Genomic DNA, 16750 nt, shown 5'->3' with positions numbered 1-16750 from the left:
GTGAACACTGGGTACATGTATCTTTTCTAATTAGCGTTCTCTCCAGATATCAATAACATTTTTGAGGCCTAAAAGACCCTGAGGGACAGAGAGAGGTTTTAAAAGAAGTGTTAAGTCATGGACCCAGCCCTCAAGGAATTTAAAATCTAGCAAGGGAGACAAAACTAACACGAAACAGAACAACTGGATGCAGAACAGCTCGGTGTGTGCTGTGCCCCCTGCCATCTTTTACAGAAATGGGATGTCCTGTATCCTGTATTTTTCCCCGCGTCTTGATTTCTCCCTCAACAATACCTTCTGGAAATCCTCTCAAGGTATCTAGCATAGAACTAATTTATTTTTAAAACCTGTGTAATATTCCCTGCTATGGACGTATCATCATTTATTTGACTATTCTCTTATTAATGGGTCATCTCCTATTCACTGTTAATGGCTAAAAAACTTTAATAGTTAATGTTCTTGTATATATGTCCCTGTGTGTTCAGATTTCGGCAGGAGAGTTTACCAAGAGTGGCATGGTCGGAGAGGAGGGCATATGTATTTTTAATTTTAATTGATGCTGCCAGATTGCTTTCTAAAAAGGCTAGAATTCATATTTCCCCACCACCAATGTATGAGTGTCCTCTCCTGACACTGTCACTTCTAATAGTTACCTCTCTTTTTAAGTGTCTGACAGTATATAAAGTTATATCCAATTATCATCATTTTCTGCAGCCACTAGGGAATATAAATGCCTTTTTTGGACATTATGTTGGTTATTTTTGCTGTGCTGTCTACTGCTCGTCTTTTGCCTGGTTGATATTATTAGCCTTTGGGTTTTTCCTTGGTTAGTTTGTAAGAGCTGTTTATATAGAACAGATATCAACACTTTGTCATCTGTATTACAAATATTTGGACCAGCAATATCATTTGTCTATTGGCTTTGTTTACCAGCCAGATCACTGAAGGATGATAGCAGCAAACTGTGTTTCATCAGCTCAAAGAAAAATCTAATTAGTTCCATAAGTTAAGTAACCTTTTGGAAGGGTCCATGAGTGAAGTATGATGTCAATGGGTATGGTACAATCTGCTCGTTGACGAATGTGGTAACTCACTGCATCACCCAAATTTTCTATCACTCATGCTTTTCTGATGTTCTTCAAGCCACAGGGAGGAATACTCACATGTGTGCCTGACGTATAGGAAAACACAGTTTGATTTTCAACTAGCTCTAATGCACTCAGCTGATCTCTCTTCCTTATGGAAATAGAGTCCTGAAATACTGTATCTTTTTTAATTTTTAAATTTTTATCTTTTTAGAAATCACGCCATCCTCAAAGCCTCATCCACCTGTTGTGGGCAAAGTGACTCATCACAGCATTGAATTATACTGGGATCTGGAGAAGAAAGTCAAGCGGCAGGGACCTCAGGAGCAGTGGTTCAGGTTTTCTATTGAAGAAGAAGACCCCAGAATGCACACTTATGGTATCATTTATACGTAGGTGCAATGTTGAACTGCTTAACACTTTGCTTTGATTTCTTGATTAGCTGGAATGGTTTCTATTGTCTCCAAGAAGACTCATTTTGAAATTGAAGGAATGAGTCGGCATCATTTGCATTCATTCTTTTCATGAGTGATGAATTTTGGAAAATAAGGGTGAGCAGTCACTCTGAAATTAAACCTCCTAGACCTTTGAGAGCCCGTTAGGCTTCTGAAATATTCTAATGGTATATTTAAAAAATCCAAAACGTAGAGACAGAATCAAAGCTGAGTTGGATGAAATCAGATGAGGTTCCCCTCAGGCTGTTCTGTTCACAGATGTGACAACCTCCCGGACCTGGAAGTTGTTCCCTTGTTAACTCTTTCCAACCAACCTGCTACCTCTCTCAGCCTCCATCAGAACCTGTCTTTTTTGCCTTTTCCTTGAATGCACTTCCTTCTATTTTCATACAGCTGGTTCCTTTACACCATGCACATTATTATATCAAATACTGGCCCCTCCTCAAAAGGCCACCTGAAGTAGCCGTTCTTCCACCCAGCTGTCCTCTCTGCCATGACCTTGTTTCATTTGCGTTGTGAAACCTAGCTCTGCCGGAGTCATTTTACTGTTTACTGTTCATTTGCTGTCTCCCTACCAGCATCTAAACTCCACGAGAAGCAGGTAAGATTCCTGCTTGCTTAAGGCTCTTTCCCCAGCTCCAAGACAGTGTCAGCACATAGGAGGCCCTCAAAATATTTGTTGTGTCAATAAATAAATGAATGCAACAGGAATAATCAAGAAGTCATTTTTTTTTCTTAGCCTTCACTTCAATCCTTATTTCTTCCTTTGACAGCTTTACTGCTTGCAAAATGACTTTGTGTTTTAGGAAGAAGACCAGAAATGAGTTGCAGATACGGTTTTATATTAAACTTTTAATTTTGACATAATTGTAGCTTCACATCTGGCTGTAAGAAATAATACAGAGAAATCCCATGTACCTTTTACCATTTTCCCCAGTGGTAACATTACGGAAAACTGTAGGGCAATATCACAGCCGGCATCCTGGCACTGCTGCAGTCAGGGGACAGTTGCAGCGCTTTGCTGGACTTTTCTCCAGGTGGCGTTGTGGTAAGGGTGCTGATGTGAGGGTACATACGCAGGCTTCGACTGTTACCTGAACCATGGTATCCCTGCGATTTGATGAACGATTCTTTGTACGTAGAAAAGAAAACATGCATTTACCTGAAATGTAGTTGCCACATGAAAATAATTCCTGGCCCGACTACTTGAAATATTATTTTAATCATGTCATGTCATGTGTTATTCTCTGGTAAGTAGTTTCCACCCAAAAGCATGAATGATGATATAACAAGTATATCTGTGGAGAGAGAAAAAGGTATTTTATTTACCGTGTTTCTCTTGCACCACAAACCATGCTTGGGCAGGTTAGGTGGGGCTGTCCTGGGTGCTCCGTTGTGTCTCCACTTCTCCTTTGCTGGGTGATCAGCCATGCCCACTGGCCTCCAGCCTGTGTGTCTCTGTGTTGTTATGTTTTCCCCAGAGGCCTGAGTGCTGTCTGGCCCGGGAACTCACCTGGACGGTTGCCTGGCATTGCAGAGCCAGCAGCGAGGCCTTCAGACCCCAACCCTAAGCGAGGTTGTGAGATGCTCACTTTCCCTCAGAGAATTAGCACAAACCTTGACACTAGGTGGCAGAGTTAGACTGTGTTAATCTTGACCTCTTTTCTCCATTATATCGCTTTTCCCTAGGTGTATCGTTAAAACTAGCAAATGCCTTTCTTTGAAAAAGCGATTATCTAGACTATCTGACCTTGGGATTGTGGATTTAAGAACTTCGTCTTGACTTGTCAGTTTCTGTTCATCTTCTCCAACAGCCAGTCTTGAATCAGTGCTGTTGTCTTTGACACGGGCTCTCCTCACAGCCAGTTATATCTAGTTTTCATGAGTTCTCCCTTTGCACATCCCTTCTATGCTTTCCCTCGTTAGATTGTGGCATTTCCCCTACTAGGACGCAAGTAGGATCTGTTTTCTGACTAGTCACTGCTGAATCCCCAGGTCCTACAAACGTCCAGCTTATTTGCTGATTGAGTGAATTGGCCATTGCCCTCTCTCCCTTCCTTCTATCTTGCTAGTTTAATTTTCTTTTTAATCTTCCTTTTGTCAGATTGTCTTTGATGGGTTTCCATTGTTTGAAGAATGAAGGTCCAACTCCTTACACTAACATCTGACGCCCTTCACAGCTTGCCCACAACCTGCCTTTCTTGCTGTCTCTTATTTCTGGGCATAAACCTTCCCACGAAATCTGCTTTACCGTCCTTCGAGTATGCCTTGACTTCTCCTGCATGTGTGTTCAGCTGTTTTCTCTGTTCAGACAAATCTCCCCTGCTCCATCCTTTCTTCCACCCAAGTCAGATTTCTACCTCGACTGAGAAGCTCCCTTTACTATCCTATTATCTACCCCGCTGAATTCCTATGATAATTGGTACTCTCATCATGGATTTCATTCATTCTGTCAGCACCTACTATGTGCCACACACTGTTTTGGATCCCAGGGATACAGCACTGGACAAACAGACAAAAATGCCTCCCTCGTGATGAGGAAGACAAGCGATGAATAAGATGCAGAAGTAAAAATATAGTGTGTCAGGTGGTGGTTAAGTACCAAGTGGAAAGCAGAGGAGAGTAGTTGGGGGCTTGGAGTGGAGGTGAAGAAGGCTTCACTGAGAAGGTAATCTGTGTAAAGAAGCAAGTGAGGGGTATCTGGAGCCTCATGAGCCTCATGGAGGAACATTCCAGGCAGAAGGCACAGCAGGCAGAAACGTCTGGAGGCGGGATCGTGCCTGGCCTTCCAGAAACACTGAGGAGTGAAGTGAATGAGTAATGGGATGGGGCCAGCGCGGGGACGGGTCTTGGGGGCTGTCACTCTGTGCGGTGAGAAGCCACTGGACACTGATAAACTGGGGAGGGGTCTGGTGCATATGCTCCGTGAGGGTCACTCTGCCTGCTGAGTGGAGGACAGGCTGTGAGGAGGGAAGGTGGCCAGAGCAGGGAGGGCTAATTAGGAAGCTTCTGCAATAATTTAGGTGGGAGATAACAGAACAGTGTGAAAAGTGGTGAAATCAGGGCTTGTGAAGATAGATTTGAAGAATTTGCTGGTGCACCAGATATGGGATGTGAGAGAAAGGATAGTCAAGGGGCGTCAGTAGCATCTCAGGATCGGCCCCATTGGGCTGCAGGAAGCAGCAGCTCCGGAAGCTCAGTGGCTCCCAACGGCAGCCGTGTATTTTCCCACACGGAACACCCGTGGTGTGTCGCCAGGCTGGTGGAGTGGCCTCTGCCTGAACGTGGCTACTCATGGTGCCAGCAGAGGCAGAGATTGGGGCTCCCCGTTTCTTGAAGCTTCCACCCGGAATGACACGCTGCACCTCTGTTTATACTTCATTGCTCAGAGCAAGTCCTGCCACGTCTGAGCTCCACAGCACAGGGATATAGAATCCTTGGGAGGGCACCAAGTACCTGTGAGCAAAATCCAGTCTTCCACAGGTGGCACCAAGGTTTTGCCCTGAGCAGCTCAAACCATGGAGACTCGGGATGCAACGGAAGCTCGTTTGGGGACGATCAGGCATCCAAGTGGAGACATCAAGGAGGCAGTTGGGGAAGAACCAGCCAGGGGAGAGTCTGGGCTGGAGAAATGGATTTCAGAGTCATCAGCAGGTGGTGGGATTGGAAAGCTGGGAGTGAAACATAGTGGGAGAAGAGAAGTCTGGGAACTGAGTCTCTGGGCATTTCAGTACTTACTTTGTTATGTTTCATGTTTGCTCAGCTCTTGCATCAGATATTTGCTTTGGCTGATAACAGAAATAATGGTATGCTTTACACTTTGATATATTTCCTCTACTGGAAATAGAACTTGGAAAAGTTCTAAGATTGCTTCATCCTTTGAGCTACCATGCCTGGGCCGTGTAAAGAAGTGCATCTCCAGACGTTCGATACACGGCTGCTCTGAGACATCCCTGTGTCTGTGCTGCAGTTGGTGTCACCCCTGTGTCTGCATTGTAGTCGTGGAGGACCCTAGTGGGCAGCTGTGTCTCTGGTCCTCTCCGTGGGGCCACTCTACTGATGCTGTGAGAGCCTCCAGCCTCCAATCACTGTGCCCAGTGGCATCTGTTTTCTCAGACGGTTCTGTAATTTATCTTTCCAGGGGTTATGAAGGTGCTGTTTGCTTCATGGTGATCTTATGACGTTTAGCACCATTGCATTTTATTGGGGGCCCTTTTAGTTTTATTTTGGTCTAAACCTATGTTAAGTCTTTGCCACCTGGCAATTAAATTCCATTGAGGTTTGAGCATTGTAGTCTCACTGAGCTCCTAAAGATCTTTTCAGATGCCACAAATTGAGGGCTCAGTTTCTATGATTCAAATAGCTATAGTTATGCACCTCTGCTCATGTAACCATAAAACCCACCCACTCACAAGATTACTTTGTCCAAGCTGATATATTTTAGTTTATTGTTGTTATTTTTTTTTTAGACCATATGCAGTTTTTCTGAACATTTGTCTTGGTTTCAGAGCCTTTTCTTTCATGGTAAATACATTTGTATCTAGTTTTAACACTTCTGTTTTTTCGGCTTCTTAAGGCTGTCGGTATCATTTCCTAATTGTCTTTATTATAGTTTCTTTGTTGTTGGTACATGATGTATCAGTTATCTACTACTGCGTAACAAACTGTCCCAAACTTAGTGGTTTTGGTCAAAGTGTAAAATACACGCTTGCTCATGATCCTACAATTTGGGCAGTGTGGGGAGGGCAAGTCTCTGTTCCACGTGATCTTGGCTGGTGCAGCTCTTTTGGGGCTGAAGGATCCGAGTGGTGTCACTCATGTGTCTGATGCCTCTGCTGGGGCAGTGGGGACAGTGGGCGGCTGACCAGGCTCCTGTGTTTTCCTTCATTGTCTGGCATCTTCCAGTGACTCTCACCAGGCAACGTGTCCCTCCAGTGGGGAAGCTGAACATCTTTACATGCAATTGGCTTCCAAGGGAGCAAGAGCAGAAGCTGCCAGGAGTATTAGGGCTGGGCCCAGAATTGTATAGCATCCCTTGGCCACATCCCATCCTATTTAAGGGGAGAGGAATTTGACTCTTAACTGTGGGAAGAGTACGTGCAGCTGCAAGATGGGAGGGGTAGCTAAAGGCCACCTTGACTGACGTGGCTTCTTTAGGTGGAGAGAAATATGCTTCAAGGAAGGGTAGTCTCAGTGAAGAGGGCTGCGTCCACCCTTGAAGGGCAGGAGAACACAGGCGAAGGTCAGAAGGGCCTCAACGTCCCCCGCCCGCAACTTCTTCTTGGCTCGGTTAGAGCTCTGCCCAAGAAGTCATTTAGGTTTTGGTGCCTGGAGTAACTTGTGATGCAGAAAAGGGGGATCTCTGAGTATTCTGGACTTCATTTCAGCTTAAAATTTTACGTTTTGGATAATCGACAAAGGGAGAGAAACGCAAAGGGCAAAGGGTCTTTGGAAATCATTTCCTGTTTTCAAACATGGTCCTCCAGGTCTCTGAGCTGAGACTCCTCTCAGGAGCACAGATCCAGACCTGCCTGATCACCCGGCACTAGATTTTTCTGTCAGTTACCCTTTGCTCTCACCTAACCATTCATTCCCCTGGATTCCTTGTCCTTCCAGTCCACGTGGCTTTCTCAGACTGCCTGGGTCCTTCCTTCCCCTGCCTATCCTCCTGTCTGTTCTGGAAGTTGCTTGCCCCATGTCTCACTTTACATCAGAGGCCTCTCTGCTAAGGACATGCTTTGGGGCCCCCTCTCCCCTCACTCACTCCTCACGGTAGAGGAATTGCTTGTCTGATGGGTGAGTTTGGGAGCTAGAAGGCCTTCTGGGTCGTCTTAAACTATCCTGAAGGGTTCTCCTCCCCCTGGAGCAATGGTGGGCTTGGCTGTCTATGCACTGGGCACTGTGCCTGCATCTTTGGGGAGACACTACTTTTCCAGTGGGTTTATCAGTAATGATGGCAACTCCAGCGCTGTCATTTCAGCCTGATGCAGCTGTCACGCCTCACTGTCCTGGACTGCCCCTGTTCTTGCACCTATCAGCAAGAGTTGACAGATGCATCTCGGCCCTGAACTGGTCCAGGGCTGCATCCCCAGCCCAGCCCAGCACCTCCCAGGTAGTGGGCACTAGATAGGTTTGGTGAGTTGCATGGAAAGGAATTGATGTATACATATTTAGGTAGCACATCAATATTTTTGAAAGATTAGTTGTGAACCCCAAAGTATGATTCTGGCCTCTGTACAAGTCTTCTGAGAATGAAGGGAACGTTATAGACAGAAAATGGGAAAAAAAGTGGTAAGCCTGGCCTCCAAGGGGCTGTGGAGAGTGTCCTGAAGGGAGGAGGGCAGGGCCTGGGCTGGGTGTGGAAGCAGGAAAGAAGAAAAGAGCTGGAGATAGCACATCCGCACTCCCTCTCCACCCACCCTGCACACATACAGATCAAGTCTTTGAGGTGTAAGGAGAGAAAGATTTAGATGAAGCCTTCGAAAAGAGATACGTGGAATTTAATCAGATGCTAATAAAGGTTTTCGGCAGCAAAGGGAGCTGAGATTTTGGGACTGTTGGGATAGACATACAACTCCTGGGACCTTTGGAGACCTGGTATCCTAGAAAGTGTGGCAAGTCAAAACCAGACCCCCAGGCCCTGCTTCGTGACCAGAGGGCCGGGGTCTCGGCGCCTTTACTGGGTCTCAGCGTCTCCTGAGCCAGCAGCACTGCCCGCCTGCGTTTCCTGGTGCTCGTTTTTCAGCTCCAAACGATCCAACTCAAATCTTTCTGCCTGCAGGTTTCCATCACAGCCTCTAATCAGTTTTCTGCTCTCCAAGTGTTCAGCACCTGCTTCCCACAAACGTTTTCCTAGGTGAACCTGACTGGGTGGCGTGATAGGAGAGTCGTTTCTGTGCTGCCCACCTCCCCAGCTGCTCGGGGACTCCGACCAGTCACACCCTCTCCCTGCAGTGGGATTTTGCCCGCAGTAGGTACACAGCGGCGCCCATCCACCCGAAGACCGCACTCAGCAGTCATGTATGTGCTACGTGGACTGCCGAGCTTAGCTTTCAATTGTGAAACTTTGCCGTATGAGGACAAAAAAAAAAAATCATGGGTTAACGTGATCATTTCTCCAAAGTACAAAATCGCGAGCCAGCTGTGCGTCGCCCTGGGGGAGGGGGGCTGCGGCATCGAGGGCACCTGCCGGGCAGGGGTGGACGCCTGTCCTGTCCTCCGTGTTCAAGAGTTCAGCCCAGGGTGAGAGACGGACAGCCACCAGGGTCGGCTGTGTACTGGGGGTAGACAGTGCTCAGAAATCCCTTCCACTCTCCCTTCTAATACCTTTCAGAGGACGCTGCCCCGATTACCTGGTGTCATCATCACGTGTGTCTCCTTCCGTCTAGGGGATATGCGACTAAGCATGTTGTGGAAGGTCTGGACCCACGGACGCTGTACAGGTTTCGACTGAAGGTCACCAGCCCCTCCGGAGAGCATGAGTACAGCCCGGTGGTCTCGGTATCTACGACCAGTGAGTATGCAGAACTCGAAACTCATTTGTCTAAAGGTGACAAGCAATGTGAAGGTGAAGGTATTCTGCTTTGTGCTCGGCCTTGCCGGAAACAGAAACCGTTCCATTTCTAAGCACTGTGATAACATTGTTCACTGGCCGGGCCTGGCCGTCACATAAGGGAGGTTGAATTACGCTTGAACAAATGCAGGAGCTGTTTTTGAGCCAGCGCTTCCCTGGGAGGGCACGTTCAGGAAAAAAGGATGGAGTCACCTTTCTCAGGAAATGGGCCAGAAGGGTGCGGGCCGAGCAAGGGTTCCCACGCGGAGAAACAGGCTGCCCCCCGGGCGACCTCAGGTGAGAGGTCCACTCAGCGTTTCGTCCCTTTTGGACAGCTTCAGTGTATCCGTCAAGACTTGACACAGCAAGTGTCAAGTTGATCCCTGGGAACCTGTGGGTGAGGAACAGTGAACAGCGAACAGCGCTGCTTCTGTCCACAGGACGCGGGGAGGGGGCCCACACAGAGGTGGGGACAGAGGCCGCATCCTTTGCCCAGGGCAGATCTAAGGGTGCAAATATTTTCTGGAATCAGTATCTTCTTTCTTTTTTTTTTTTTAAAGAATTTTTGTTTTTAATTAAGTTATTTTTGGCTGCGTTGGGTCTCTGTTGCTGCGCGTGGGCTTTCTCTAGTTGCGGCGAGTGGGGGCTACTCTTCCTTGTGGTGCACGGGCTTCTCATTGCGGTGGCTTCTCTTGTTGCGGAGCATGGGCTCTAGGCGCGCAGGCTTCAGTAGTTGCAGCGCATGGGCTCAGTAGTTGTGGCTCGCGGGCTGTAGAGTGCAGGCTCAGTTGTAGCACATGCACTCAGTAGCTGTGGCTCGCGGGCTCTAGAGCGCAGGCTCAGTAGTTGTGGCGCACGGGCTTAGTTGCTCCGTGGCATGTGGGATCTTCCCAGCCCAGGGCTCCAACGCGTGTCCCCTGCATTGGCAGGCAGATTCTTAACCACCGCGCCACCAGGAAAGCCCCTGTGATTGGTATTTTAAAACATTCTGAAGGTGTGTGTGTATGAAGTGCTGTCTTTGAACTAGAATATTGTGGAGATTAAAACGGTCAGAAGTGTTTTTCACTTCTGAAAATACCCACCCACCGAAAATACAGGCAAATCTTTTTTTTTTTTTAAAGAAGACGTTGGGGTAGGAGTTTATTAATTTATTTATTTTTGCTGTGTTGGGTCTTCGTCTCTGTGCGAGGGCTTTCTCTAGTTGCGGCAAGCGGGGGCCACTCTTCATCGCGGTGCGCGGGCCTCTCACTATGGCGGCCTCTCTTGTTGCGGGGCACAGGCTCCAGACACGCAGGCTCAGTAGTTGTGGCTCACGGGCCCAGTTGCTCCGCGGCACGTGGGATCTTCCCAGACCAGGGCTCGTACCCGTGTCCCCTGCATTGGCAGGCAGATTCTCAACCACTGCGCCACCAGGGAAGCCCCCAGACAAATCTCTTTTTGATTGCACAAAGGGAGTTAAACATTATTTAAAATTTTTGTGAGTTAAACGTTATTTTAAAATTTCAGTCAATGTAGCATTTGGCTTGTATACATATATATATATATATATATTTTTTTTTTTTTTCTGTGACTTTCAGTTGTGTCCTTTAGGCATTTACTGATGGACATTTTTGTGCAGATGAAAGGTAATTCAGATTTTGAGTTGGTTCATAACACTTTCCGTTGCAAACAAGGCATTAGGGGATTGGATCTCAGTTTACCGAACTGAGAATTTAGTTAAAGCTGAGGGTGGTGATGCCATATACGCCCCCAAACAGTGCTCAGCTAGCCGTGGAGAAATGGAGTTTCAGAGGAGACTTTTGATGTGAAATGGTCGATTCCAGAGATGCAGGTCAGGAAAGAGGGCTTGGCCCCGAATCTGGTGAGGGTGAAAGCATTTGCTTTTCTATGGGAGATATTGAGCTCCTGGAGTTTTTAGGGGTAAGAAAAGAAGGCAGTGCCTTACTTCTTTGTGTGTTGAGGGAAGGCACAGAGAAGGGAGGAGGGGGGCAGGAGAAAAGTGGGCAAAGGGAGCCCAGCGTGTGGAAAGAGGCTCTGGAGGGCAGCTCCTCTGGGCCGCCTTTGGGCTCCCTCCCGTTCCCCCCACCCCCAGCCACTGCTGCACTCCTCTGGCTCTGCCCCTGCATTCTGGGGTGCCCTCCCTCCCCACTGCTGGGCCTACCGCGCCCACTCCGGGGCAGAGCTCTGTTCCAGGCCATTCCTCGTGTGGCTTCCCCTCGTTTGCTCTGCACGCTGCTCCGCTCCCGCACAGGGCGCTGTCTCACCACCTCTAGTAACGCTCCTTTGCCTCTTATTTTACATATTCGTTCATCTTCTTTGTCTTCCACCTACCGTGCATGCTCCTGAGGGGCCAGGGTGATGGGTCGGTCATGTCTAGTTATAGAAGATCCTTAAGAAACGGTTGGATGGATGGCGAACGAAAAGCCCCCAGTCAGTACTGGGAGGAGGAGGAGGTCTGATTGGCTCAGCTTGCCTTCCTGTCTCTTGGGAGATGATGGGTCTGGTTGTCACTGGCTGGGGAGAGGCCCCCTGAACCTGCCGGGTGAGGGTGAACTGGGCATAGAGCCAGTTGCGGTAGGCGGCCCCTAGGATCCTTCATACCACATCAAAGCCAGGGCAGGGGCTCCTGGGCCTTTGGCCAGAGGTCACATGGGGTCAGGGCAGCATCTGGAGCTCTTCTAGGAAGGCAGAGGCCGGCGCAGCGCTCGGTCTGTCAGCTGACGAGGGTGGTGCCTGCAGGCCAGGTGCGCCTTCTCCTTGCTTCTGAGAGGCAGCCGCGGAAAATTGGTCCAAGGCCTTTGTCACTGCAGCCCGTGGCTTCCGTGGCTCATCAGACAAGACCTCCTGCGGGGACGAGGGTGGGCCGGGGATGAGGCTCCTGGTGATACCCTGGGAGCCGAGTGTCAGGTCACAGCACACGTGCCTGCAGCCAGGATGCGCTCTCAACCTTAGGACGCTCTCCTGGGTGGGAAGGACCAGGTAACCCTCGCTTCTGCCTGCTGCTCCTCAGGCTGCTGCTCTTATCGTGTCCAAAGCAGACTCTCTTAAGGAGGCAGATCAGGCTAAACAAAGAATTAAAAATGTGCGCGTTCTATAAAACAAGTGAAAATGCTTCTGTGGGTTGATCATTTGCATTCGGCTAGAAAGTGCTTTAATGAATCACAAAAGCATGTACTTTGAATAAAGGATGCTCAGCCTTTTTTTCCCCCCCCCCAGGTAAAGGACATGAGACTCTCGTTTAAATGAGGCAGCCTGCAATTTTAATCAGCTGGGCCCTTAAAAAGAAAGGAAAACAGCTGCTGCTTGTTAATTGGCAAATATTTTTTGCCAATGAGCTCATCATTTATTCACTGTTTTTAATAGAGACTTAAATTCCACCAAGGAAGGCATTATCACCACATTTTAATATCTGTCGGGACATGTGCAGCTAAATGACCCTCTTGCAGAGCGTGAGCAGTGGTTTCCCAAAGACCTCTCTGCCCTCGCCCCCCAACTCCTCGCCAGGCGTCCCCTCCTGTGGTCCTGCTCGATGACGGGCGTCCTCACCACGGGCAGCATCGGTTCAGTATTTGTAATAATTGTGACACCCTGGTAAACATTAGAAAAACAAACCCACAAAGGCAAAGCCTGCCTTTTCCATATTCCATTGCACTTATTGATAGCAGTCCCTTGGGCCAGGCCCACAATGTCTTGAAGGATTCGGGGGCAGAGGACTGGAACATTCTGCTCACCCTGGAATGTCCCCTCTGTTCTTCATGACTCCCGCCTAAAGTGGGAGTAGAAAGAACTCTGCCCTGCACACGAGAGCCTCTGCGCTCTTCTGTTCTCTGTCAAATTCCTGTAACCTGTGAGGCTCTGTCGTGCCTCGGTTGATTCCTCTCTGGGCTGGCGGCCATCCTCAGTACCTCGTTGCCTTCCTGGCAGGGGTCTGAGAGGGTTAATGAGTTAATGCTGAGAAAGAGCTTTCATGCCCCAATGATAGTTATTGCTTCCCTTTGCTGGAACTCAGCAAGCAGGGAATGATGAACAATTATGTTGTTTTCCTTCTCTTCCGTGAGATGTCCCTTTGATCCCAGAATAAGTTGGGAGAGCGCTGATGACCCCTCGCAGAAACTGGAATAGGCAATACATTTATTGAAATGATACCATAATATCAAGATACCCTGGTCTCTGTTATGCACGGTCCTCAAGCTTCTAAGCACGAAATGAACTTATTCTGTTTTCTGATATTTGCACGCCGCAGAGCTCCCTGGGTAGGATGGGAAGTGCCCGTACCGGGAGAGCCATGCTGGGCAGGTAAGAGGGATGATGTGGACTGAGGTGGTCAGGGCGTAATGTGCTGGGTGCTGCGTGTGCTTTTAGAGCTTTCCCTCAAATCCCAAGAAGTTAGCACTTTTCCGAAGCTTTCTAAGCTTTAGGCCTCCCCTTGCACTTCGCGCTTTGCAGGGGCTGGGGGTTCATGTGTGTGTATTTAAGATGTCTGCTTGTATACAAAATTTAGTAAGAGCGGAAGCATAGAACGGATTGGTCAGCTACCTCGACGTCTATTAAGCCCCAAACGAAGGAGTGTGGCCTTTCAGAAGACCTCCCTTTGAGCTCTGATGTTGCCCCCTCCTATCTGGGTGACCTTGGACAACTCACTCAGCCTTTCTGGCCCTGTTTTGTGGTCTGAAGGAGATTAAAAGCATCATGTGAAGTTCTAGAGACAGCTTAGTTAATTGGATCTAGTTAGGATACCATACTTTAAAATTCAGTAGAAATAGGATGAGCTTCCTATGTCCTTCTAGATGATTCTGTGCAAATCACTTATTTTGGTGTTTTTAGTGGCAGTTGACGTTTGAGAGTCACAGAAGTAGGGGCCATTTGGTGGGATAATGAAGACTTTCCCACCACACCATCCTTCTCCTTTCTGGGAAGTGAGAGGGAAGAGGAACTTTCCATGGGTTTCATTTGCCCACTAAAGTGTGGGTCATGTTAAGTCCGTATGACTCTAGTGCAGCGATTCTCAGCATCTGCATGGTTGGTGACTGGGGCTGCCCCTTGTCTGTAGCATGTTTAGAGGTATCCCTGGCCTCCAGCCACTAGATGCCAGTAGTACCAATCCTTAAGTTGTGACAACCAAAAATGTCACTAGACTTTACCAAATGTCCTCCAGGGGGGCAAAAGTCTGCCCCCTCCCAGAGCCCCTCGTGGAAGCCATGACCTCCCTCAGAAGGCCAGGGACTGCCGTGGGCCTTGTCCTCTGGTGGGTTATCATGATACATTTATTTGAGGCTTTTGGTCTAAAACTATGTGTGGAATGATGAAAAGGAAGTATAATGTAGCTAAGACATCTTGAGGAGATTGGCAAGCTGAAGCAGACAAAATTGTTATTTCAAAACAGTTTTAACTTGGCCTGAATTTATTTTTACCAGAACAGAAGAAAAGGGTATCAGCTAAAGGTCACTCTGACAGGGATCTCTTCATTCTTCTGCCCCACTGTTTCCCGGTTTGTACTTTGTCCAGCGAAAAATCCTCCATGGAAACCAGGAGAAACTCGGCTCCTGTGCCTGGGAACTGGCGTCCCAGAGTTTTTCCACCGTGAGGAGCAGGGACTGGGAATTTTACTTCCCCGCTGGCTGAGACGGCCGGGGGCCTCTGCAGGCCAGACTGTAAGAGGGACGTTAAGGGGCGGGGTGAGCCCCAGGGGCTAGTCTGGGGTTGCGGTGGGAGGATAGAGTGGAGGGGATGTTTTCTTTCAGGGTTGAGAATAGTAACAGCTGCAAGTGGGCCCTGCAGTGTGAAGGGCAAGAGAGGGACATGTGTGTCTCATTCTCTCTGGGGCTCCCAGTGTCAAGACTAGGCATGAAAGGTATACATGAACCTTTGTTGGGGGGCACGGGTTTGATCCCCAGTCAGGGAATTGAGATCCCACATGGTGCGGCCAAAAAACCCCACCACCACCAAAAGATGAAACATTTGTTGAATAAGTGAATGAGCCTTTTAGAGATGGCGGAAGCCGGGGGTTATCAGCTCAATGCCTGTGAGGGCCGGTAGGGTGCTAAGTGTGGGAGGGGGCTGGGCACCAGGCAGGAGAGAAAGGTGGGCTGCCTGGGACCAGGGCAGCCGCTGTTCTGTTACTCTCACCTTGACAACAGATACTTACGACGTACAGGTGCTAGTCTGGCACTTCACTTGTATTGTTTCATTTAAACTTAATCCTAATCATCCAAAAAGTCAGAACGTCACGGAAGGTGAACCAAGCGAAGCCACGAAGTAAACATCCTGACGGACGGGCTTCTTTCACTTGGTCCTGAGCTCGCACACTGCTCATTTTTGGACTCCTGCCCCCTTCTCTTCCACGAGGAGTTAGTGCACGAAGGGCTGCCCCTCCTCCCGTTGTTCCTTTACTGTTTCTCAGAATCCCTCGCCTGCTTTTCTCCACTTGGCGGGCTCGCTCCCACGATCAGGCTTTCTCACAATGTTCTACCTCTCCGGGTATGAGCCCTTTTGCCTCCACAAGGTCACAGGAGGCAAGGCCAACGTGAATGTTATATTCCTGGGAAGGACTGAAATTGTGGATTTCCAACGTTAAAGCAATCTGTCTTTTATCGTTTGTCGTTCACACAGTTTAGCGACTCCTTGGCAAACAAAACCCGCACATCGTGACAATGGTGGGGCTTTCCCTTGCTCGTAAGGGACATTTATTATGTCTTCTGAAATCTGAAAGGATTATTTTCAAATATCAAAATAACATACACACAGCGGTACTTTTATAACTTGAAAATGTCCCAAGCCTTTAGGACAATCTAAATGTTCTTCTCTTAATATGTGAAAACGAGGTCTATTTTCAGTAGGAGTGGAGTATGTCATGTAAGAGATACTCAGCGGAATTGCCAAGTGCCTTCTTGAAGGTGAACGTGAACTTCCACTCAAGGCCACAGGAGGAATAGAGCTGGAAGGAACCTTCTTTCATTATATTTTGGATGACTGCTTTCCATCTACTTTCTTCAGGAGAACCCATAAGTAGTGAACACTTGCATAGAGCTGTCAACGTGAACGATGAAGATTTGCTGCTTCGAATACTACAAGGAGGGTGAGAGAGCTCTGCCTTTTAAAAACTTAATTTTTTTTTTAAATGCCCAGTAAGTGTTTAGAAATGCGTTCATGCAGCTTAACTTTATTTTCCTAAAATTGCCCACGGCTTTGAAACTGGCTCCAAAATTGACCTCAGGTGACTGGTGTGAGTGCAGCATGGCTCTTAAAGATGACCGTAGACAGCCCCATGTAAATGGTATATTTTGTCATTATTTAATGAACATTGAAAACAGATACGACAAGTCTGGGTGTCATATATTCTTCCCAGAAATAACTTATGACTCTTGCTTATATGCCGTAGCATTTAGGCAAATTTTGCCCCTAAATGCCCGCGTCTAATTCCTGGTGAAATTAAGGAATCACTAAATCAGCTGTTTCTAACTCAAAAGGCTGAAAAAACCCTAGAGGGAAAATGTTGAATACAGTTGCCGCCAATGAGATACTTGAGGCTGTCTCCCAAATGAAAACAGGACAACGTTATCTAGATCGTTTTTGAATTGATAGTGTTGAGCGCCTTAGAAGACAAGTCACGTGTGAATTGAGGCTCTGTTAGTTGGAGAAGGTTCCCGAAAAACGCCACA

The 16750-nt window shown here is 47.9% G+C and overlaps 1 protein-coding gene across 1 annotated transcript in view; it reads left to right on the top strand.

Annotated features, from left to right (window-relative positions):
* FANK1 (fibronectin type III and ankyrin repeat domains 1) overlaps window positions 1-16750 on the top strand; it is a 112812-nt gene that overhangs the window by 86775 nt on the left and 9287 nt on the right. The window contains exons 2-4 of the mRNA XM_060286162.1: window positions 1300-1477; window positions 8929-9053; window positions 16086-16167. Coding sequence (XP_060142145.1) covers window positions 1300-1477; window positions 8929-9053; window positions 16086-16167 — 385 coding nt within the window. The remainder of the gene's footprint in view (window positions 1-1299; window positions 1478-8928; window positions 9054-16085; window positions 16168-16750) is intronic.

Source organism: Globicephala melas, chromosome 16 (assembly GCF_963455315.2).
Source record: "Globicephala melas chromosome 16, mGloMel1.2, whole genome shotgun sequence".
Lineage (NCBI taxonomy): Eukaryota > Metazoa > Chordata > Mammalia > Artiodactyla > Delphinidae > Globicephala > Globicephala melas.
The sequence above is the reverse complement of the archived record's forward strand: the minus strand, read 5'-3'. Positions and strand labels throughout refer to the sequence as shown.